This window comes from Hyperoodon ampullatus, assembly GCF_949752795.1.
Source record: "Hyperoodon ampullatus genome assembly, chromosome: 19".
Taxonomy (NCBI): Eukaryota; Metazoa; Chordata; class Mammalia; order Artiodactyla; family Ziphiidae; genus Hyperoodon; species Hyperoodon ampullatus.
This window is the reverse complement of record NC_136932.1, coordinates 42044568-42070225: the sequence shown is the minus strand read 5'-3', so window position 1 is coordinate 42070225 and position 25658 is coordinate 42044568. Positions and strand designations below refer to the sequence as shown.

The following is a 25658-nucleotide window of genomic DNA, read 5'->3' as shown; positions in this document are numbered from 1 at the left end:
ACTACACGCCTGGCCGCTTCGTCAGCCAGACTCAGGATCCTCTGTTGGGCTTGTGTGTGGAGGTAGATGTGCTGCTGGAGAACTTGGAGGAGGGGGTCCCAGTGTTCCCTCCGGATAGACCTCTCACAAGAGGGCTGAAGCCCAGCCGCAGCTAATGTCATCCTTCATCTTGAGAATCAACATCCAACAATTTCATGACTAGGCAGCTCATTCCACACTCCACAGACATAACAAAACCCGCCAGTGTTTGGGACAGAGGGCTTTTCTAAATCATTCTTTCTTACATTCTAGTCCATAAAGCAGGGATCCTCAAACTTTTCCATAAAGGGCCAGAAAGGAAATATTTTAGGCTTTGCAAGCTATTCAGTCTCTTGCAACTGCTCAGCTCTGTGTTGTAGCATGAAAGCTGCCAGAGACGGTACAGAAATGAAAGGTTGCCTTGTGTTCTAATAAAAGTTTGTTAACCAAAGCAGGTGGCAGATTTGGTCCCTGGCCCACAGTTTGCTAACTATGGTAGGTGTATTTGTGCAGGAGTGCCCTCACCCATGGGTAACAACTAAAGCATGACCAGAGACTCCTAGCCATACAAGGTAGTACACACATGCACACGCACACACACGTGCACACACAGACCACATGGAGCCAATGAGCTACGCCGGCTCAATGACTGACATGGAGTTCACACTTGATATGACATATGTATTTATTTATGTACTTATCTGATGGATGGCAGGATGAGTAGAAGTAGAAGTAGGTACCACTGTAGGCGAGCAGGACTATGGCCACTACAGAGGGAAGATCATTAAAAAAATTCTTGCCACGTGGCTTTGGGACATGGTTCTGTACTTTTATTTGAACAGCAATAGAGCTAATATTTTTGGAACTGTGATGGATCACACAGAAGGAGGGAGTCACTCCGGAAACACCTGATTCTGGCAGAGCTGGGAATGGGGCCAGGTTCCCCCACCTTCTCGGAGGAGCAACCATCGTCACCTCCAGAACACTCTGGACAGGGGAGATATTAAGCACAGAATAGACAAGGGCTTCGGCATTCTATCTCAAAGAAGTGTTTTGTTCTAAAAGGTATTTCCCTGGGCTTCGCTGCCTTTTACTCCCAGGAATATAAAATCAAAGGAAACTGGGGCATCGCATACATGCACGTGGCGATTTCTCATTCGCCATGTTTGATAAAGTCAGTAAAAACCAGAAAGCAATATCCTTTTGTGTTAGGAGAGTCAGTTGGGGACAGTGAGGGTTGCGTGACTATCTCAACCCGTGCATCCGGCAATGCCTCCCGCAGCTTGTTCCGTGCGGTCTAGGAAAGGGCCTGCGAGGAGGGTGCTGGTAGGGCCAGGCTGCTGAGACATCACTGGTGGCCCCTACACACCTTCCTACCGGAGACAGTGGGCTTTCCTAAGGCCCACAGGGTTGAGAGCACCCTGTGTGGTCCCTCACTTCTCCCCTAAAGCAGCAGAATCCTTGACGACATCGGCATCTTCTGGCTTGAGGGACCCCGCGAAGTGCTTCAGATGAACTTCCTCAGGCTGGGCAGGGTGTCTTTCTCGAGTACTTGCATCTCTTAAGAGGGGAACCAGGGCAAAGTTCTTCCAGTTCCTCCCTGCAGCTGAAAGATGAAATACTATTACTGCCTTGGAAGCAGCAAAATGATACCAAACAGTCGTTTGCTGGCATTACCACCCTCCAGATAAAAGGGGGCACAAGCACATCGGTGCTTCTGGAACACAGGGATCAGTGCCATTTCCTCTTTCCTCACCTGATCAAGGAGCCTCATCTGCTCTGGCAGCTCCTAAATTCTCCTTCTCGACCCCACCCTGACTTGCTTGTGGCCTCAGGATTGTCAGGTGCTTGCTGCTCTCAGCCTCGGTTTCCTCCCTGCCCATGTGGGAGGGAGAGCAATGCTGGGGCTGCCCTGGGAGCGGCTCCACACCAGGTCAGCTGCTGGGTGATGAACACCAGCCAAAGAATGAGGATTTGGGGTTCAGGCCCCACCAGGGAATAGCAGATTGGGAACAATGCCAAGGGAACCATGGTGACACTGGGCCTTGAAGTGGGCTCTCATGTGTGGCCTGAAATCCCAGGAAGCCCCTGAGGAGGACCCACTGTCACCCCCATAGCGATCTCCAGCCCCTCCCTCCCCCCAGCAACCTCAGAGAAGTGACAGCCAAGAGGAACAGCTGTACATGCTCTCCTTCCACTTGCCAGAGCCCTGGTCAGCCAAGCCTTCTGCCTGGCCATCTTGGGTCTGATCTTTCTAGAAAACCAGCCTAAATTCACACCTTTCGCCCTCACGCCACAATTCAGGCTCCTCTGCCAGTGTCCTGCACTGGTCACATCTCAAAGGCATCAGGAATATGGGAGGCTGGGCCCATTGTGACCTCCCAGCTGAATTCTCCAGGCCTTGGGTTTCCCCCGGACCCGCAGGCTGACACTGGCCTGCCCCCGTCCACCATAGCCTGATACGAGCACCAGGAGGATGTTTCAGGGAAGGCTTAGAACAGGAAGCCTCCACGGGGAGACAGGCCAGGTGCTCACTGAAGACACCATCTTCTGGCTGGATGGATGGTGGGGATACCATCCCCCCCTCAGAGACCGCTCGGCCCAGGTCCAGTCCCTGGGCCCTCAGAGAAGGCATGGGGCTCCCAGTGCCCTCTTCCCACAGTCCTGATACGAAGGTCCCCCTCACGTGCTCTCCGTAGCTCAGCTACTGACCACTTTCCTCCCTGCCCTTTCTCTTGCGTTCCCTCACCCCTTCCCAATCACTCATGCTATGTGGGTGGGGAGAGTTCCTTGTTACCTGAATAATCTGACTATTCATTACGGGAGTTTCCACTGTTACGAGGTTGTATAGGAAAGCAAAATCCTCAGGAAATACTCCCTAATTAAGCATAGGTGTGAAACCAGGGATCCTCTAACCATCTCCTTACCCCTCCCCAAGTAACATGAGTGTGTGTGTATCCCTGCCACTGGATCAATGTCTTTATTAATAGCACAGTGAATGTGCGATGCCTCAAACAGCCAACAATGTCATGCAAACACAATGCAAATCAACTGCAAAGTGAAACAGCAAACTCATAAAAAGGTGTGTGGTTTCATGAAATCAATAAGAGCAACGTTGGAAAACTACTCAAATCACTTGCAAAGCCATCTTTGAATGGCTCTGTGGTGAAGCTGGACCAGTTAACAACCGAAAAAGAGATAATAAGTATTATGACATGACACGGGGACTGCTTCTAATGAAACTTGTGGGGAAAGTATAGGACTGCAGGAGGCCCTTGGGAACACTGATGAAGCCCTTGAGTAGTTTTCCAAAAGTAAGCCTCTTAATAAAATTGATTTCCACTTCCAGCTCTGATGGAGTGTCTAGTACTGGGCTAGCCATCCTGCTATAAACAATCATAAAACTGGACAAAATACATGTAGCAAATGTCTTCAGGCATAAGACAACAGACTGAGAAGCTGCAATTGCTGAGAGAAGTGAAATTCACAGGGTGAGCCCTGTGATCGCCCTAACGTATTGCTTAGGGACAAGTTCTCAGACTACAGTGCAGTGAGCTGGAGTCTAAGCAGAGTGTGGCAGTGCCTCTGAGCTAAGGAAGAAGGGAGCAGAATTTTGAGCAGCCGAAGCAGCTAGAATCTGTGGGACAGGGTGCAGGAGAAGAGGAGGAAGGGAGCTGTAGGGATAGAGGTCCGGAAGTCTTTGGGGTGGGGTCCCCCCAAGTCCTGGGCTGACAGTTGGGCTGTACTTGCACAGGCTTCTCAGACAGTGGCTGCTATGGGGTTGAAAGTGGGACAGAGACACCAGAAGTTGAGCCGTACTGAGGGATATTGGAGGTCCAGCCCAGCCAGTGGAGAGACCTCCTCACCACCCTTTTTCTACTCTGAGGATCAAGCTAAAATAACAGAAATACCTTACTTACTGTACATGCACTAAAGTAAGATCTACTCAAGACTCACCCTAAAAAGCCTCAGACCAAGCCCCGACAAGATCCATAGTGGAAACAGTTTGGAGGTTGAGTCCTACAAGTTTGGTGGGATTGGCAAATACCTTGGCATTTCCACAGATCTACCACAATAAAGGTTAAAACTAAGCCTACACAAGTTCAAGGTGATTCATCAGTAACTGAACTGCCAACTAGGATAAAAATTCAATCAACCGTCTCTACAACATATTATTACAATGCCCAGTATAAAATTTAAAGTTACTACACATACAAGAAACAAGAAAATGTGACTCACAGCCAGGAAAAAACCAGTCAATAGAAACTGACCCTAAGATGGCTCAAATGTTGGATTTAGCAGATGTAGTAGGTGGACAATCAAAAGCAGTTATTATAAATATGTTCGAAGAACCAAAGGAAAACATAAACTTAATGAGGGAACAGCTAAGGAATCTCAGGAGAGAAATGGCACCTATAAAAAAAAGAACCAAAAAAAAAAAGAACCAAATAGAAATTCTATAACCAATAGCCTAACACTTGAAATGTAATATTCACTGGATGGGCTTAATAGCAGTTTAAAGATGACTGAGGAAAGTGTCAATGAATTTGGAGACAGATCAATAGAAATTATCAAATTTGAGAAATAGAAAAAAATTGAGGAGAAATGAACAAAGCCTCAGAAACCCACAGGACAATATCAAATGGTCTAACATGCATGTAAAAGGAGCAGATAGGGAGACTAAAGCAAAGTGTATATAGTTTCCAAACATATTGATGTACAGATCCAAGAAGCTCAGCAAACCCCAAGCAGGATAAAACCAAAGAAAACCATAACTAAGCATATCTTAGTCAAACTGCTGAAAACCAAAGATGAAGAGAATGTTTTGAAAGCAGCCGGGGCTGGGGGTGGGGGTGGGGGCGGGGGGAGGGTGGGGAGACACACTACAGACAGAAGAACAGCAAAATGCAAATTACGGGTGAATTTTCATCAGAAACAATGGAGGCCAGAGGACAGCAGAGGATCATAGTTTAAGTGTTAAAATTAAAAACAACAACAACAAAAAATCCCTGTTAACCTAGAATTCTATATCCAATGAAAATAACCTTCAAACATGAAGATGAAATCAACATTTTCAGGTAAACAAAAGCTGATATAAAACTAATCTATATTGATAGAAATTAGATAGTTACCTGGGATGGGGAGGGTGGAATTGACTACAAAGGGACATGAGGGTCTCTCTGGGGTGATGGAAATGTTCTGTATCTTGAGTGGGGTAGTGGTTGCCTGAGTGTGCACATTTGTCAAAACTTATCAGACTGTGCATTTAAAATGTGTGCATTTTATTGTATGTAAATTACATCTCAATAAAGTATACTTTTTAAAGTTTGTGAAAATTTAAAAAATGAGCTTCTCTATGAAGCAATATCAAACATGCAGTGTCATGCTAACAGGCAAGTTTGCCTGAGGAATCATGCCCTTTCCCCGAACGAGCCAAAAAAAAAAAAAAAAAACTATCAACATGTGATTCATTTGTTCATTTAAGAATTAGCAACCTTGGGCTTCCCTGGTGGCACAGTGGTTAAGAATCTGCCTGCCAATGCAGGGAACACGGTTTCGAGCCGTGGTCCGGGAAGATCCCACATGTCGCGGAGCAACTAAGCCCGTGCGTCACAACTACTGAGCCTGTGCTCTAGAGCCTGCGAGCCACAACTACTGAGCCTGCATGCCACAACTACTGAAGCCTACATTCCCAGAGCCCATGCTCTGCAACAAGAGAAGTCACCAAAATGAGAAGCCTGTGCGCCGCAACGAAGAGTAGCCCCCGCTCGCCGCAACCAGAGAAAGCCTGCACACAGCAACCAAGACCCAACGCAGCCAAAAATAAATGAATAAAATAAATAAATTTGTTTTTAAAAATTAAAGAAAAAAAAAGAATTAGCAACATCAGCAAATTGGCAAAGTAGGCAGCTCCAAACACCCATGCCTCCACAAAAACATTTTTTAAAAAGGCAGAAACTTTAGAACCAATGCAGTCAGAACTCTGGGAAACAGTCCAAGGTTTATAGCAACTTAAAAATGTTAGGGAGCTAAAACTACAAAACTCTTAAAAAAAAAACAAAAACAATAGAGGGGGCAATCTTCCTGACATTGGATTTGACAATGATTTATTGGATATTACCCCAAAAGAATAGGCAACAATGGAAAATAATAGATAAATTGGGCTTCATCAAAATAAACATTTTGTACATCAAAGGGCAACTCACAGAATAGGAGAAAATATTGGCAAATCATATACCTGATAAAGAATTAATATCCGGAAGATACAAAGAACTCCTATAGCTCAACAATTTAAAAAAATTTTTTAATGGGCAAAGGGCTTGAATAGGCATTTCTCCAAAGAATATCTATAGATGGCAAATAAGCACATGAAAAGATGTTCAAAATCATTAGTCATTATAGAAATGTAAATCAATGAGATACTACTTCACATCTATTAGGATGGCTATAATCAAAACGAAAACAGGAAATAACAAGTGTAGGTGAGGATACGAAACCCTGGTACGTTGCTGGTTGGAATGTAAAATGACTCAGCTGCTTTGGAAAACAGTTTGGCAGTTCCTCAAAAAAGTTAAACCTAGAATTACCACATGATCCAGCAGTTCTACTACCACCCAAAGACTGGATATTTGGAAATCAAAAAGAATCTTGTACACTAGTGTTCACAGGATTATTCACACTAGGCTAAAAGGTGAAAACAATCCTAATGTCAGTGAACAGATGAATGGATAAATAAAATATGGTATATACATTCAATGGAGCATTATCGAGTCAGACACAAAAGGACAAATATTGTGTGATTCCTCTTATATGAAGTACCTAGAATAGGGAAATTCATAGAGACAGAAAGTAGAATAGAGGTTACCAGGGGCTGGGAGGAGGGTGAAATGGAGATAACTGCTGAATGGGTACAGAGTTTCTGTTTGGAATAATGAAAACACTTTGGAAATAGGTAAGGGTGCTGCTTACACAACACTGTGGATATAATTAATGCCACCAAATTGTACACTTTTAAAAAAATGATTGAAATGGCAAATTTCATGTTATATATATTTTACCACAACTTAAAAAAAAAAAAGAAAAACAGACTTAGTGCAGGGTTGTAATTATAACTCAAAATGTGTTCAATATAAGACTAGGTTTGCCTCATTTTTAGGTAAATATCTTCCATTGGACCTTTCATTTCATGTCCACTGTTAAAATGTTTACCATTAATGATGAAAGGACTTTTTTTGGTAGTGATTTTCCACAGGGCTCCTCTGTTCAAGGTGTACATTTTTTCCTCCCACACTCTTCCCTCCTCCGCCTGCCTGGATGTGTTGGGCCGGGTGAGAGTCCCTGTTTGTGTCCGTAAGCCTCACGGAGCTGAGGGCAGACGCTGGGTGTGAGGACTGGGGAAGAGGAGACAGGGCACCCACAGGGAGGCTGGACATGGGCTGACGGCTTCCTCTGGGGCACTGACAACCAGGGGGGCGTGCAGAGCCAGCGGGCACGGGCACACGGAGCAGCGGGCTGTGCAGGCGTGCAAGAGAGCACGGGAGCGCCCATGACTATGTGGGTGGCTGACACCTGGGGCTGCCCCAGGAGTGGGGGACCCCAAGGCTTCAACTGCCCACCTTCCCCTCACCTCGGCCCGACCGCAGGGAGAAGCTCAGGGTGCGTTTGATGCCCTCACAGTTGCCCGGGTCTTCATTGATGATGCCCACGTTGGTGTTCCAGGTGGTCCAGTTCACCTCGTCCACCCTGCAAGGGGAGGAGGTGAGGGAGCAGGAGCTGGTGGTCCACGGCCAGCTTCCCAGCCCCGCAGGCCACACCCATAGACCAGGATGGGGAGACACAGCTGGCGAGAGGAGGGCCCACAGGGGCCTGCCTTTTGGACACCACCCCTGAAGATGAGTTCTCTCACCACACTGTGGGGCCCAGGAACTTTAAAGATTGGATTCCCGGTTCTGACCCTGATCGCTAGGTGACCCCTTCTGGACACCTCATTTACCAGTATTTCATGTCTGGGTCCCACCATCTGGGATCTATGGTGGGGCCCCTATGCCCACAGTCAAACCCTAGGGCAGCCCCTGTACCTAGAGCTGCCTTGGGAGAGTCCTTTATGTTCATGACTGGGCCCAAGAGACCCTGAGAAAGGCTTATGTTCCTACAGCTGGTTCCAGGTGGGTCCTCCATACCCATGCTAAGCCCTGGAATGGCCCCTGTACCCACAGCTGGCTCTGGGTGAATCCCCAGGCCCACAGGTGAGCCCTGAGTTAGGCCTCTGTACCCACAGCTGATTCTGGGTCGGCCCCAATATCCACAGCTTAGCCCCCAAGTTCCCCAAGCTTTGATTCGTGCCTGGGAATTACCTGAAACACCACCTGTAGTCGTCCTTGCCATCAGCTGTGTACCCCACCTGCAGCAGCTTGCCTGAGCGAAAGGCCTTCCTCATACACTTAAGGAAGCTCTTCTCCGTGTCCAGGATGGTGATGGCTCTCTGCAGGACGACACAAAAGGCAGAGGGGCAGAGGGTTCATCCAGGAGCCATCCCTGGCTGCCAGTGCCACCTGCCAAGATCGGCGTCTGCAGGGTCTCTCCCCGTCCCTGTGCCTCCGAGCCGGACCTCCAGAACCCTCTGCACCAGGCTGGTTCCCACAGCCAGGTGGGTGCACAGTCCACGGATGGAGCTCAGACCTGCACAGGCGCTGCTGGTGCCTTCCGGGTCTGGGCAGGGCAGCCGTGAGTTAGATGGAGTGTGCCAGCCCCAGTTCTTCCCCTGAGGAGCTCACAAAGGGGCAACGTAGTGTAGTGGCTAAGAGCAGAAGCTCGGGGGTGAGACTGCCTGTGCCATGTCCTGGCTGGGCTACTTACTGGTTACCTTGGACACAGATACCTAACTTCTCTATGCCTCGTGCCTTCATCCAAAAACGGGGAGAGTGAGAGTGCCCTCTTGGTAGCATTATTGTAGGATTAAAGAGAGCATGTACGTAAGACACTTGGAACAGTACCTGGTGTAAAGCCAGTGCTACTTAATAAGAATGACGCTTTTATTATTAGTTGGAAAGGCAGATGTAGACCAGGTGTCTCAAAGATGCAGCTCTCAGGGCCCATCCCATATTAGCTGCTTCCCGAGTCTGGTCTCTGGGGCCCACTCTAGATGGAGTTCCTCTGCGACAGGCACCCCCGTGGGGCTGAACCCTCCATCTCCTCCTCACAGGGACTGCCCAGCCCACAGCAGACACAGAGTCTGCAAACACCCACTGGTGACCCTGGGCAGGGACCCCTGTGGGAGGAGCCAGAGGGAGCCAACTGAGGGAGAGGCTGCTGCCTGAGCGCGTGGCCTGACTAGGCTTTCTGCACCCTCCCCAAAGCGTGCAGGGGTCCGTGCACCCAGCTGTGTTGAGCAGCAGTCAGAGCAGCTGACCCCTTTGTGCTGCACACTCCCCACAAAGCACCCACCTGCAGCTTCCAGATGTTCTTGCTCTCCTGTGCGATCTTGTTGACCGTCTCACCCATGAGGGCAATGAGCATGTTGAGCAGGAGGATGTACGTGAGAATCACATAGGACAGTAACAGGATGACAAAGACAGCCTTGAAGTCATAGTTCTCCGTGAACTCCAGGTCTCCCATACCGATGGTGAACTTGAACAGCTCCAGACACGTGGAGTACAGGCTGTTGTAGGAGCTGTCGGATGGCCGGCAGCCAGGACCTCGCCACCTGTGCGACGTCGACTCAGCCGACACGGAGTCATTCTTCCCATCCTCAATCAATGTCACCACCGCTATAGGGCATGGGGGACATGTGGCTGGATGGAAGCCAAGACCCCAGGTTCCCCAGCATGCACACCCACTACCCCCCGGATGGGTCTGCGGCAGGAACTCTGGCTTGGCTATGAGGCACCTTTGTGTGATTTTTGTTTTTGAAAACACTCCCTTCTTCAGAACTATCAGTTTGTCATAATATACTGTTTTATTAATAGAAAAATTTTATCATCATCTGCTAGGGGAAAAAAATGCTAAAATAAATATATAAATATATATGCACAATGTGAAACAGCCACATTTGTGCAGTGCACAAGCTGCCTAACCTTACATGTCAGCCCTGGGTCCACATCTACTTTCTCAGTCACACCTTTGTCTGCCTGTGCCCCTGAGAGGGTAGCCCAGAGCCAGCCCATTCCAGAACCATGGGGGCTAAGCAGCTCAGATCAGAATGTCTTCTTGCTGCATTCTGTACTCTTCTTTGGGAGATGTACTCCAGAGCCCGAGAGCTTCTGTAGCAGTTGTGCCCCATGGTTACTGCATAACCCCCTTGGCCTTATCCCCTCCTGTGGCTCCTGATATGCAGGGCTTTCAGACCAAGTGCCAGAGCCCACACTAATCCCTATCAGATCCCTTCCAGTCAAAGCTGTCCATCACTCCCAGACAGGATACCACGTGAACCATGTAACAGTAGGACTCAGATGGGGATCAAAGCAGGACTCGGTTGCTAAAAAAATGATGTGGTGTGTCAAGAGGGCACAGGAGCCAGCTGTAAGGGACTCCTAATGACCATTTCTCAGAGAATTTGAGCATGAAAAGAAATGATGATAGTAAGGTGTTATAACCCACTTAACAAAGTGAGAAGCCACACACACACAAAAAAAGAATCAAAGAGGTCCTACTGATGTAAATAAATAAATCATTGTAGGAGAATGGAAACCCCTTCCATTACATTACTGTAGGGAAAGTTCTTCCAGACAATAGAATGCCAGCTAACAAACGTAGAAAGAATAAATTAGAAAATTATCATTTGGCAACCATCACAGGATCAGGTGATTCAGGTGGGAACCATCAGTGGATGCTAAAACCACTGGGTGAAAGTTTGATGAGAAACAGGATATTTACAGTCTCAAAGCATGACCTCACAAATTACTTATCAATTACAAAGGGAAAGATAATAACTTGACAGTGGATAAATCTGGTAGACCTACCAAAACCAAGTAACCAAAGTTAACATCACCAGAGGGAATGTAAATTGGTGCAGCTACTATGGAAAACAGTATTGAGTTTCCTTAAAAAACTAAAAATAGAGCTACCATATGATCCAGGAATCCTACTCCTGGGCATATATCTGGAAAAAACAAAAGTTCTAACTCAAAAACATACATGTACTGCAATGTTTATAGCATCACTATTTACAATAGCCAAGACATGGAAGCAACCTAAGTGCCCATTGACAGATGAATGGATAAAGAAGATGTGGTATATATATATATACAATGGTATATTACTCAGCCATAAAAAAGAATGAAATATTGCCATTTTCAGCAACATGGATGTACCTAGAGAATATCATACTAAGTGAAGTAAGTCAGACAGAGAAAGACAAATAGTATGTGGTACCACTAATATGTGTAATCTAAAAAATAATATTAATGAATCTATAAGCAAAACAGAAACAGACTCACAGACATAGAAAACACAACTTACCATTATCAAAGGGGAAAGGGAAGAGGGGAGGGATAAGTTAGGAGTATGGGATTAATAAATACAAACTGCTATACATAAAATAGATAAGCAACAAGGATATACTGTATAGCATAGGGAACTATATTCGATATTTTGTAATAAACTATAATGGAAAATAACCTGAAAAAACATACATATATATGTGTAACAGAATCACTTTGCTATACACCTGAAACTAACACAATATTGTAAATCAATTATACTTCAATTCTAAAAAAAGAACCACAAAGTTATCACCAGAAATGGGACAGACAGACATCATGGGACTCCTGATATAAGGAAGACACACATTACTTCACTGATATTCTGACCAAACATGTATACCTAAATCTAATTGTGAGGGAACATCAGACAGACCCAAACTGAGAGGCATTGTAAAAACTTGCCTTTACTCAATAAAAATGCTAAGACCACAAAAGAGAAGGAAAGTTTGAGGAACTGCTCCCAACTGAAGGAGACTAAACAGACTTGACAAGTGAATGTAATGTGTGATCTGGGATTTTCATTTCTGTAAAAGATATTTATAGGACAATTGGTGAAATTTGAATAAGGCTGGAAATTAGTTAATAGTCCTGTATTGATATTAATTTCCTGATTTTGATTATTATGTTGTGTTTATGTAAGAGAATGTTCTTGTTTTTAGGAAATACACACTGAAGTATTTAACGGTAAAGGACTGATCATGTCTGCAACTCACTCTGTTCTTTTAAGTATGGTGTAGTGTGTGTGTGTGTGTGTGTGTGTGTGTGTGTGTGTGTGTGTGTAGCTGGGAGAGAAAGTGATTTTTTAAATGTGGTAAAATTTGGGGAATCTGGGTAAAGACTATAGAGAAGTTATTTGTACTATTCTTGTGGGTTTTCTGAAATAACATCAAAATTTTTTAAAAGTTTAATTAAGCCAAAATGCAGTTATACTCTAGGTAAGCAGCACTTCATACCTCTAAAATGACTTAAAATCTTTTATGAATCCATTTCTAAGTTCTCCTATTATTTCACTGTATTCACTGTCCATCTGCTCTGTCATCTGCAGACACACACCCCGGTGGGCCTCTCCCCACCCAGCCCTGCAGGGTTCTCAGGAAGCTGAGGTCAGTGGGACCCCCTGCCTCCCACCAGCCCTGACCAAGCCCGTTACCTGTGGAAAACCCAAATAAGAAAACGAGGTAAACAAACATGAAGCGACACAGGTCTCTCAGGATCATCTGCAGGAGAGAGCAGGCTTGTCAGAAGCAAATCAAGGCCCGGGAGGGACCAAGGGAAGGGCCAGGACTGTGTCGGCCTGGGGGGTTCATCTTGAGCCCAAGTGGAATCAGAGGACAGACAGGTAGGTTTGGCTTGGTGGTTTTCAGCTCAGGTGTCATGAGGGAGTCACCACAGCCGCCCCCCACCCATGGGTCTTTTTCTGGTGGGAGGCCTGGCATGTGGCGGGTCAAGTTTCAGGGGAGCCCCCCAAACCTGGGTCAAGGCCAGATTGCCTCATTGTTGGGGAATTCTCTGCAGAAGTGGGTCTTAAAGCAGCACCTCCCCAGACAACGCACAGAGGGTGGATGGAGTGTGTGGGACCGGGTCCCACAGACTCAGGAGGTAAACGGGCTCTGCGGAGAACCGCTCTGGCACCGGCACCCACCTTCTCAATCATGACAGCATAGATGCCCATCTGCTGGAAGCCACGGGTGTAGTAGAGCATGTTGGTCCAGCCCATGGCCAGGGAGAAAACCATGGAGGCCACGTACTCCTTGCAGTGGCAGAAGTATAGCACGACAGTCCCCAGCATGAACAGCGACTGCACGAAGCTGACGGGGGAGGGACAGCAAGCCCTGTCCGTGGGCACCGGGGGGCCTGCACCCCCACAGACAAGACCCCAGATGCCTGGACCTCTCCTCAGAGGCACAGCCCCAGGCCACGGGTGAGCTGGGGATGGCTGTCCTCCCTCCTTTAGCCCATGAGTCTCAGTGGGAGGAGTATCGCTCCCAACAGGCAAAAATGGGTTCGGGGGGTGGGGGGAGGGGGTGTTGCATGTGCAAAATCTTATCCTTTTTACACACAAAACACAGATATAAATACAGTACATAAACGTATATATAGTATATTTGCAGTAGGAGATTTCATGGGAGGGGCAATTAGAAAAAAAATTTCTAAAAAGGCAATAATGAAAAAAGGCTGAGAAACAGGCTGTAGCCCCAATAGCCTCCCTGCCCAGTCCCTGGGAACAATAGCCTCACGGACAACAGAGAACCTAGGAGGCCTAGGCCTCTGAGGAGGGCAGGCTGTGCTCTCCTGAAAGAACCACAGGTAGAGTCTGCTGGTCACACCCTCAAACTCAGGAGAGGAGCCAGGGAAGATGTCCTTTCACTCTTTAGTCTGGTGAGGGCTGCCCTAGTCAGAGCCCTGGACAGGCTGGAGGATTGCCTGGACGATCCTATGATCAGTATCCTACAACGATCCTATGACAGGGTCTGCTCAGTGGTCCCTTCTTTACTTATTCGTCCCAGGTCTCCTTGTTCATCATGGCCTCTTCCCGGAAGTGCCCGCCCAACAGCTGCATTAATACAGAAGCCTGCACTGACCACCCAACCTCCCATTTCTGTGCGAGAACCCAGCAAAAAGTCACCGCTGTGCTGATGTGAGTGTACTGAAAACTAGTGTCCCTAAACTGGCTCGTTAATTGGAGTTCTGCTGCAAAGAAAAACTATTCCTCGGCATCTGCAGACCCTTGGCCAAAATAAGAACTGATGCCAGCTGACACAGGCAAATGGAGTCCCCACCTAGGAATTCTGGAAGCTGGGAAGTAGTGAACAAATGGAAACTGACCTAGCAGACCCAAGAGAGCCAAATCCAAATCCATAGTGGGGAAACCTGAGAACCAACTCGTTTCATCAAGGAAACTCAAAAGGCTTAGGCACCTTTGGAGGGGAGGTGAAAGACCTGAGGTGAGTAACAGTGGAGGTGTTGTCTCTGAAGAAGATAAAACGGAGGGTCTTTGGACCCGGTTTCATCAGACACCCATGAAAGCATTGGTATTTTACCCAAAACAGGAGATTATGTGATTTCTATACAAGACATTACGTAAAGCCCTCTCCTCCACTCAGCTCTCAGGAAGCTGGCAGCTAGACTTCTTCCCTCCGGATAGAAGATTGAAAAGATGCAACAGATTGACTTTGGACATTCTCCAACGAATTGTTTATCTAGACCAGACTATAATGCAGCTAAAAATTGATAAGCCCCATTCACACATTAAGAGCTTCCAACCAGCTTTTCAGTCCTCCACTCTTAATCATGAGCAGACGTCAAAGATTTCCAAATATTCTGAGAATGGCCTCTACATGAAAGAGAGAACAAAACAAGCAAATGGGAATCTACAATTTGGAGGAAACAAAAGCTATGCAAAAAGAAAAAAAATTACCAAAAACTATCTTAATAGTCGTAGAGGGACAAAAGAAGATATTGCATCCATGAAACAAGAATAAAGTGTTATAAAAGGGAACAAATAGGAGCTTCCCTGGTGGCGCAGTGGTTAAGAATCCACCTGCCAGTGCAGGGGACACGGGTTCAAGCCCTGGTCCAGGAGGATCCCACATGCCACAGAGCAACTAGGCCCGTGCACCACAACTACTGAGCCTGCGCTCTGGAGCTTGTGAGTCACAACTGTTGAAGCCCGCACGCCTAGAGCCTGTGCTCCACAACAAGAGAAGCAACCGCAACGAGAAGCCCGCGCACGGCAAAAAAGAGAAACCCTGGCTCGCCACAACTAGAGAAAGCCGCGTGCAGCAACAAAGACCCAAGGCAGCCAAAAATAAATAAATAAATAAACTTATTTTTTTTTAAAAAAAGAGGGGGAACAAATAGAATTTTTTTAAAAGAGCACTTAGGAATTAAAAACATGATATCAAAAATAATAAACTCAATAGAAAGACTGGAAATTAAAATTGATTTGAACCTCCCAGAAAGAAGAGCCAAAAATAAAGAGACAGAACACAAGTGAAAAAATGTAAGAACTAGTTCAGGACAAGGTCAGGAGGTTCAATATACAAATCACAGGAGTTCCAGAAGAGAGATCAAGAAATAATTCAAGAAAATATACAAAAAAAAAAGGACATAAACGTATAGATTGAAAGAGCCCACTAAGTACCCAGAACATTGGATAAAAACAAATCTGCATTAAGAAACATCAAGTTTCCAAACACTAGGAATAAACAGAAGATACTATAGGTTTACAAAGAGAAAAACCAAAACAGGTCTTAAAAGAGGATTCAGAATCAGAATGGCTTTGGACTTGTCACCTTTAATATTGAAAGCAAAGAAAAAATGGAGAAATATCTTCAAAATTTTAAAAGAATTTTATAGCCAACCTCGCTATCAATCAAACGTGAAGGTATAGTAGAAATATTTTCAGATGTGCCAGATTTAAAAGAAATTCCCTAGCACCTGGAACATACCTGGCACAGAGTGGACCCTCAGTATTTCTCACCCAACAGATGTTTATTGGGTGCCTTCCATCATTCTTTCAACATGTCTGTGAAGCCCTACTATGTTCCAGGCCCAGCGGATGTGAGAGAATGAGTGAGAATGAGCTGATTGCTGTAACCCCAGGTCTCATGGCCAAAAGATGCTATCTGCTACAGAGGCATAAGAGTCAGTATCACTTACAAAAGCATCTCACTGTAGCTGTCCACAAATAAGGTCTTCAGTGATGGCCGTCTCTGCAGGAAATATTGAATCTGCAGGTAAACAGAGTAAGATCCCAGGAAAGGTTAAATGGTGAGCGCCCAGAATGCTTCCTAAATGGAGCCACGATGGACCATGGGAGTGCATCAAAGCAAAGATAATGAAGACAGTGGAACAGGATGGGTCAGGCTAATGGGGTAATGTTATGTACTCGGTCAGGAAGATTTTTAAAAATAGAGCGGAATTACAGCTATACCTAGAAGCAAAGATGGGAAGGAAAACCACCAAAATGTTATTAATTGCTGTACTTGAATGATGGAATTGGGTGATTTTTTTCCCCTTCTTTTTAATTTGTACTTTTTCTTCCTAATTTTCTTAAAGAAGTTTGAATTACAGTAAAAATTCTTTAACCATCCTCCACCGAACTAACTCTCCAGGATAAACCAGTGCTCTCCACTCCCCGAAAACATTCTGACTGATGCCCACAGTGCGTGCTCCTCTCCAGGACACCCACACCTTCCTTGCCCTCCCACTGGTTAATCCTGTTTACCAATAATGCTTTTTGCCCACTGCACTTGCTACTGCAGCTTTGTACTTTACTATAATATAAACTAGGAGGGTGAAAATAAACAGAAACAGTTGTTTCTGTGAAGACAGAGTCCAGTGATTTGGAAAGACTCCTTAAAGGTGAGGTACTGGAAAAAAAAAAAAAAAAGAGGTGTAGCTTAGATCAAAAAGATTAAGGGAAAAAAATCACAATAATCTCAAATTCTGCATTCAGGTCCCTTCGTACGTGCCACAGTGGTTCCACATATATTAGAAGAATGGCCAAGGAATATGCATGTTTGACTTTTTAGTTAAAATAAAATGGTTCCAGTATACATATAGATTTCTTTCATTATTCTGAGCTTTAATGGGCTGTTTCAATTAATTAAACAACTACTACTCATGATCTTGTCTCTTAAGAGGCTTTCACTCTATCTCTGTAATTAAATATTACATTCAGTGGGGAGTCCTGACTGCCTGTCTTCAAGCATGACTGCCCTGGGTCTGCAGGGACCCACTGGGCAAACCTGCACCCTCCCACAGCCGTGAATGCCTGAGGGTTCTCATCTTCACCTGTGCGTCTCTAAGCTCCTCTATCAGGGCCATTATGTGGCTGATGAATTAAAAAGTGGATGAGGGCTGAGTGAGTCTCTTGACTTGTTGTTTTGGTGATAGTGGAAACTCACGGAGTTGGAAGGAATGCTTACCCCTCGGAAAAAGAAGTAGACTCCCCCTGCTACAGAAAGAATCTCTCCAGTGACTCGGAAATAGCCCCCAACGGTGTGTTTCAGCTTAAAGGGAGGCTGCAAAGGGCAGAGAAGTTAGTGATTCCATTCACTCATTCATTCATCCAACAAACATTTACCTGGTACAGAGCCCTGCGATTAAGACCCAGCCCCTTCTGGAGAGGCTCAGCCTCCATCAGGAGAGAGACACAAATAAAGACAACGCATAATTATGGGGACACCTGCAAGGAAGTCCCTCTGTGGGACCTGATTTCCAAAGTGGCAGCTTCCAGCTGCTAAGAGGAGTGTCCTTACTGTACTGTGCTGTCTCCTGGATGATGTCCTAACCTGGAGCTCTGCTTGGCTGGGAGGACGGTGGTGGCATTAGGTGGAGGCACCCTTACAGATCCAATGTCATGTGCTTCCTGCTGTTCCCACAGCCTATGGCGAACCCCTGGTCTCCCAGAACTGTCAAGGTTCCCCACGGATGGGGGAGGGAGAGACATCACACACACGCACACATGCACACACACACGCGTGTGTGCACGCACGCACGTGTGTGTGTCGTCCTTGTGTTTCAGCCACAGTTTTCCAGAGTGGGTTTCCTTCCAGAGTGGGTATCATCCATGTTTCATAAGCACTAGTTCACTAGCTTGTCTCATTAGCACATATTTCTTTTCTCTTAAAATAAAGTCATTAGATGGCCTTAATAGTTGTATAGACACCGGGTTTCACCTAACTAGGAAGTTGAGTCTTTCAACCAAATTTACAAGCAAGGCAACCTGGAGATAAAGGCAGCAAGTTAAGTGCTTGGATACTGAATGGAAAGGACTCAGTTCAGAAACTTGAGGGAGTCTATGGCTCCTGGTAGCGGAAAAAGTCTGGTCTTAAATTAATCTGATGCATAACCCAGGGCCTGGCTTAGAAGAAGCCCTCAGAGTATATGTCCAGGGAATGAATAATGTGCAAGTGAGTGAACAAAAGCCGGCAGGTGAGAGGGCTGGCAATGTGCTCAGGGCTGATGCCACCTGGGGCCCTGAAGACACCCAGCCGAGCGGAGAGCTGCTTCTGGAGCCCCAGTTCCTGCATCCTTTCTAACCTAGTACTCCCCCTCTGCAGTCAGGGACCTCAGCGACCACAGGCTCGGCCTCTCAGAGCCCGGAGGCTAAAGGAGGGGCTGAGAACAGGAGAGGGGTGTGAGACGACCAGGAGAGGGAGGACTGAGCACAGGGACGTAAGATCTCCAGGTGACTCTTCCATGTCTCCAGGGTCTGGCCTGGGCCCATGGTCTTGGGGTCTTATAGGAACGCCCGCCCCCTCCCCTCGTCCCCCGCAGAGGCCCGAGCCTCAGGCGCACCCGGCCTTCCACAGGCCTGTAGTAGGCGGCCGTGGTGAAGATGATCATATACAGGCAGTAGATGAAGAAGTTGAAGTAGAAGATGCGCTTGACGAATCTGTCCCACTTGTCCTGCAGAAGGCGGTTGAGCGGCTCCACTAAAAGCATGTCATGGCGGTTCTAAGGGGAGCAAAGAGGAGTGAGGCTCACCCCCACCCCGGACCCGTCTCACAGGACCACATCCCACCCACGTCTCTGCAGGACCACGCCCTCAGCTCGGGCAGCAGCGGAGGGTCACGGCCGGCTCCCCACGTGGCCCACCCTGTGGGCCTCAGTGTCTCTGTTGTGCAGCGAACAAGGGGTGAAATTGGACACATGACCCTAAGAGCCCCTGACACTCAAGAGCGTGCCAGTGTCGCCCGACATTCTACGCCCACTCTGTAATCACGCTCTCCCAAGAGCCTACATCCTTGCTGTTCCCACAGTGTCGGGAAGAGGCTGGCCCAGGCAGAGCTTAGCATGAGGCTGCTGAGGGAGAGGCCTCTGAATTCCTTAATTCTCCCATTTCCGGCCCTGAGTCAGACAGGCTATCCAGGTGGGAGTGGCAATTACCTATGCATGAGACTGGAGGGAACGAGAGAGTCTTTCCTGCCGTGAGTGGGCCCCGTGCCTGGGATTCCACCATTACAAGTATTGCTTTGGGGCAGAAGTCTCACATCAACGAGCTCTCTGTAAAGTTCAAGTATTCCTAGGATGTGGATGAGCCCAAATCAGGTCATCCTAGCCTTTTTGGGCCATTGAGTGCAACTCTGACCCAAGCTGGAGCTCCCCAAATAAGGTCCATGTTCAGTGTCTTCTTGAATACCTTTGGGGATGGGAAGCTCTCTGCTGCCCCAAGAAGCTTGTCGGGAAATTCTGCTCTCTGGAGTAAAGCTGGTCTTCTCTGCTTCCCACCAGTGGTCCCCGCTCTGCACTCGGGGCCCCAGCACTGCATTCCAGCCCTTGAAAGCCTCCAGAGATGTGCAGGTGGCAGCCGTGGCCGCAGAGCCTTCTCCACTCTAGGCCAAACACCCCAGTCCTTCCTGAGGTTGTTTCCTACCTGGGCCAGCCCTCTGGGAACACTTACGTCAGGGATTCTGAGTCAGAGGCCCAGATGCAGCACGGCAGCCCAGGTGGGAGCTGACAGGACAGAACAGAGCAAGCCAGGCCCCTCCCTCTTCTGGATTCTGCCCCCTGTAAATGCAGCCTCTGCCCTGTGAGACATCATGGCAGCCCATCATCACCAACAGCACAGACTACAGCTCCCAAAGTCAGCCTCAGGGCCTGGGGCATCTGTCACCTTAGAAAGGTGGGACAGCAGTGGTGGCAGGATAAACTTTTCATTAAGTGGCATTGGGACCCTCATTTGTAAACAAAATAAGTAAGACACCTACCTCCCACCTACGCAAAAATCAATTCTTGATAAATTTAAAAGCCAAACATAAAATACCTACAAAGGAACTAAATATAAGTATTGGAAGATGTGTGTGCAATCTTGAAGTGGAAAAGGCTTTCCAAAGCGAGACACAAGTCACAAAAGCTATGAAAGAAAAAGTGTAACCAATGCGACTCTCAAAATGAAAACTTTTTATAAGCAAATGATGCAAATGAAGTTTGCAAGAGACTAGGAGAAAAATAAAATATCTGAAACATGTGCAATAGAGAAAGGATCAATTCATTTCATAACGAGAGCATCTACACACTAAATGAGTAAGGCGAACAGTCCAGTAGAAGAGATGGCAAAGGACAATGAACAGGAAATCTACCAAAGAAATATGAATGGTTGAAAACACATGAAAAAATTCTCAGCCTCATGGTAAACAAGAAAACAAGAATTAAGACATCAGTGAGATAGCATTTTGGGCTCCATGGGCTTAAACTAGGTTAAAAAAATAGATTGGTAATACCCAGGTTGGCAAGGACACAAGTAGATGTGTACCCATGGGTGGTGGGCAAGCGCATTCATGCAATCTTTTCGGAGGCCATACTTTCTGACTTAGCAATTCCAGTTCCAGGTGTCCTTCATAGAAAAATTCTCAAACCCACGCCAAGTGGCCGGTAGCATTGTAGTAGGAAAAAAAACAACAACAAAATAACTCAAATGTCATTCTGTGGATATTTACTCCCCATTCCTACTATGGAATAATTGCAGTAATTTTTTTTTAATAAAGCAGACTCATATGTGCTGATATAAAGCTATCTACAGGGACTTCCCTGGCGGTCCAGTGGTTAGGACTCCGCGTTTCCACTGAAGGGGGCCTGGGTCCGATCCCTGGTCGGGGAAGATCTCACAAGCCGAGCAGCACAGCCAAAATAAAAAATTTAAAAATTTTAAAAATGAAACATGCCATTAAGTGAAAAACATGGTTGTTCTGTACTATATATAGTATAATCCCATTTATATAAACAAAATGAAGCTACATGTCTTTATATGGTAGAAAAGGAGGATTCTTTTCTTGTCTATGTATTTTTGAAATATTTAAGTTTTATGGGAATATTATCATATATTGACTGTATGATGCAGGAAGAAATTCGGTGGGAATGAATGGGGAGATGAGACCGCAGGGCGTAGGCCCTGGGTAGCAGGTTTCCATTGATGGGAGGACAGGCAGAGCCAGATTAGGGAGTGGGAGTAGGGGCTGGGGTGCAGTGAGACCCGAAGCCCTTCCTGGCTGGGTCCCAGCCTCAGCCCACTCACAGGCGTCTCACTGCTGCTGTAGGCAATCACCTCCAGCACTGAGTTCTTCTCACAGGTGTCGATGCAGGACAGGTCGTACAGTGAGGAGTGCACGGGCCCGTAGGCCCACTCGGTGAACTTCCTGGACAGGTGCCTGCACTCGGGCTCCTGGATCTCCCTCTGGAGAATATAGGCCAGGACCTGCCGCAGGGATACAAGAGCCTGTTAGAGGCCAGGCTGGGGCCCTGCACAGGCTGCATCCCTACCAGCTCTGCTCCAAGAATAATTCTGCTTCCCAGCCCATTGGAGACCCCACCCAAGCCCCAGGAGAGCCCCACCCCCATCTAGCAGCCTCCTGACCACCATCAAGATCAACTTCCCACTGCCTCAGACCCCAACTGCAGCCACGTCGGACCCATCACCTGATCACACCTGGCCCCCCATTTCTCCCACCTCACAGTGAAGGACTGCAGTGGTCCACTCTAGAAAACCTCAAGCCAGAAGGAAATAAAATCCAAGAAATAAAACCAAGTTTATAAAGTTTATAAAACCAATGTTCTCATCCTAAGAGACTCAGTATGAACAGAGCCAAGTTCCCAGAACCCTCTGGTACTGAGAAGCCCCTTCCTCTCCAGTTCCCAATTGCCCAGCCCCACCTTCAGCCTTCCATGGCCTGACATCATCCACAGGCTTGGGCCTGCCCAACCCCATCAGGACCCCATATCACCCAAAAGTCCTATCTTCCATGAAAAAACACCAACAGCTTCTCTTTCCATTTCACCCTCAGCTCAACCCACCCCCATCCCCAGACCCCAGCGCCCCACCCCCATTCTGTGTCTTGTCGGTGATGCTCAGAGTTGGAAATCAGAAACGGCCACGTGTGAGCTGATGAATTCTGCTCAGCGTCTCACAATTCCCCCGGCTGACTCTGATACCCCCTGCCCTCCCTCTACAGGCTGGTGGGGCAGCACCAGGGCTCTGCGCAGTGGCGATGTCAGAAGCTTAGCAAGGTAGGCAGGCCCCTCCCACAGCACCCCGTGCTCAGGCATGATGCCCCCTCCCTACCCCGATCTTCCCACTCCTGGCGGCCAGAGCCAACGGCGTCAGCCCCTTCTTGTTGGTGAGCTCCTCCAGCTTCAGCGCAGGGTGCAGTCTGGCCCCCAGGATCAGAATCTCATTGTACATGCTCGTCACAAACTTGGTGTTGTCAGCCGTGTTGTCAGCCACCTCCACCAGCGCGTGCAGCACAGTGTTGCCCACCGAGTCCCTGGCGCTGATGTCGGCCGACTGCCAGGAGTTCTGCAGCAGGAACTTCACGGTGCCCAGCTGGTTGGTGCACGCAGCCAGGGAGAGGGGCAGCTCACCTGCAGCCAACACAGGCAAGCGGTGGGCTTCCCCAGGAAGAGACTGGCCCTTGCACCACCCAGCCTCCAACTCCCCCCGTCTCCACCTCAAACCTCCCCTTAGCAATCATCAAAAAGCCAAGTGTCTACCGCGTGGTCTCCCCACCAAAATAGAAGCCAGGCCGCCCTTTGGTTTTCTTAAAGAAGTCCCCATTGGCCGCGGCCTGGACGTCGGCCCCGTTCTCCACCAGGAGGGTCACCAGTGCCATGTTCCGTCTCTCGATGGCAATGTGCAGTGCCGTCTGGCCTGTGGAGGACGCGTGCTGTTGGCTTTGTGCTTGTAGTCCTGTGGGGGCTGCCCGGGCGGGTGCCGGGAGTGGCCGTGGGCAGAACATGCGGCATGACCCCCAACCAAAGGAGGCCCAAGGAGGCCCTGAGGCAGGAGAAGAGACCCCCAGACAGGCAACACCAGACTGGGAGCTGAAGGAATCAAAATGGCCCAAGTGTAAGGAGGACCAAGCCATGGGGGGTGGGGGAAGGTGCAGGGACCCCCAGGACCAGGAGATCCCGACTCAGTGGCTGGACAGGGAGTAAGAAGCTCAGAGCCTTTCCCGGGCGTGACGGTGCCCCCCTGGCTCCAGGCAAACTTGTGGGCAGAGCCATGCCAGCCCGGGCCTCCCTCACCCTTGTAGTAGCTGTCTGTGTAGCTGGCGTTGACCAGCTCCTTCAGGCTGTCTGTCTGCCGGGCGATCTCCAGGAGAAGGGGGATGGTGTCGTTCTGCCCATTGTGCAGGTTGAGCATGGCTTTCAGCAGGCAGGTCTTCCCTGTGTCCGGGTCTGCAAGACAAAGTGGGGGTCAGAGCAGGCAGCACGGCGGGGCCGCTCCCGGCACCTGGCGGCTTCCGGGCCACCTTTGAATTCGCTGTCCGTGAGATGCTTCTTGCTCTTCTTCAGAAAGAGCAGCAGGCTCTCCAGCTCTTCACAGTCATTCTGAGCAACTGCTTCGAAGATCTTCCTGCGGTCATAGAGCTTGAGGTTCTCGGCAGCAGAGTCCTGGGATGGCTGCCTATGGACCAGAAAACACCTTCGTCTCATACTCTGGTCTCAGCCCTGAGGCCTTCAGAGCCTGTCAGGGAGCACAACTAAACCCCGAGGCAAACCAAAAGGGGAAAAAACATGGTACAAAACCCACCGCTCAGTCCAGGCTGCAACAGGGAACAGTGGGGTGCGTGTACCCCTGTTCTGTACCCACCCTGTGTGTAGGCATCATCTAGAAAGTCTCTGCAGCCTCCACTTCCTCCAATACCCAGGCCACTCACTTCTCTGCCTGCTCAGAGGCTGGGGGAGCCTGGAGGGGATGGAGGGCAGGGGTTTGGCTGGCCTCTGCTAAGTGAAAAAGCATCCTCACAGGGCCACAGCAGTCATCCAGCCCTGTGCAGTCCCTGTCCTGCTTCGGAGGAGGTGGGAGGCCTGGTGGACTCTCACTGGAACTGTTTTGTACTCTGTCTAAAAGCATCCTGCGCTTGAGCCTTCCAACTTAAAGTCCTCAGGATTAGGGCTGGTGAGCATTCTAAGCCTGGACCCAGAGATCAGCCAGCAGCTAGGATCTGCATATATGCCAGCATGTGTGGCCACATGTCCCGAAGGTCCTATGAGTACAGACGTTGGACCAGGAGACCTCTGGAGGCCCCCCAGCTCCCTAGCTCTATGACCTTCAGCCCATAAACTCGAGTATCACATTGTGTCTCCATGGCTGGGGCCTCAGCCAGCTGGGCCAGTTAGGCTCCTGGTAGAGAGGGAGGCTGAGCTCCAGATGCAGCTTACCTGGCACAGGTGGGACCATCCCCAGGCCTCTGGACAGTGACAACAGGGCTGACTGTGATGGCCGGGCAGGATGCCAGCTGACCTTCCTCATAAGAGCAGTCCATGAGGGATGTGTCCTCCGAATCACCCTTTCCAAAGAGCCGGCTGTGGCCCTTGGCCGCAGGGAAGCTGTGGGGCTTGGCTGGAGCTGGCCTGGAGTTAGGGTCTGCATCTAGGGGCTCTGGGCAGGAGTCCTCTTGACACAGGTCCTGAGATTCCCGTAAGTCTGAGCTCCCCCATTTCTTCATCCTGCCAGATCCTCTGTGGCCCAAGAGGCGGCCTGCGGGCAGCCACCAAGATCGGGTTTGCTCCCAGCTGGAGGGCTGCATGACCCTAGCCCCCACTGCCCTTGTTGCAAAGGCCCCTGTGAAGCAGGACAGCCCAGAAGTCCAACAGCTCCTGCCCCCAGCCTTCCAGAAAGGAAGCTTTCAGGGGTGTTGTACCTCCCACCCCAGAGGCCTCAGGGGGAGCAGGCCTAGCAGCCCCATGGCCAACAGCCTCCAGGGATGTATGAGCCCCCAGCTTGGAACCATCAGGATGGATGGATCACTCCTCTTCTCTGGGCCTCAGTTGCCTTGTCTGCAGAGTAGGGATGATAACCACTGCTCAGCCTCCCTCCAAAATCAGAATAAGGGAAACAGGAGGAGAGGCTAATCTCTGGCTGTGCATTTGGGGAGGAACTCAGTGATGAGGATGGCTCAGCCCCAAAGAGCCGAGCAGTCTGCGTCCCCAGGAGCAAGGTGGCTGGCAGAGACTGAGACCGGCACTCACACTCCATGCTGCGTGGGCCCTTGGGTGCTGTGTGTCGTCCCCCATCAGCCATGCACTCTCCTGCCTTTGCTCTTCGACCTGGCTGCTGCAACTGTTGAGTTTGCAGGGGATTTTTTGCACTTTTTGTCATCTTTGTGAAACTAGTATATTTCAAGCATCCTGGCCCTGAACTTTTAGACT

At 48.5% G+C, this 25658-nt stretch overlaps 1 protein-coding gene across 1 annotated transcript; it reads right to left on the bottom strand.

Annotated features, from left to right (window-relative positions):
- Positions 1-1451: 1451 nt before the first annotated feature.
- On the bottom strand, positions 1452-25036 carry TRPV1 (transient receptor potential cation channel subfamily V member 1; the record flags this gene model as incomplete). The annotated part of the gene is made up of 15 exons (XM_079726093.1): positions 1452-1624; positions 7646-7761; positions 8373-8500; positions 9463-9785; positions 12649-12715; positions 13141-13306; positions 16161-16231; positions 17432-17527; positions 18807-18965; positions 21523-21702; positions 22567-22865; positions 23011-23151; positions 23529-23681; positions 23756-23910; positions 24669-25036. 15 exons carry the CDS (start codon positions 25034-25036, stop codon positions 1452-1454), a joined length of 2595 nt encoding a protein of 864 aa, XP_079582219.1.
- Positions 25037-25658: the final 622 nt, after the last annotated feature.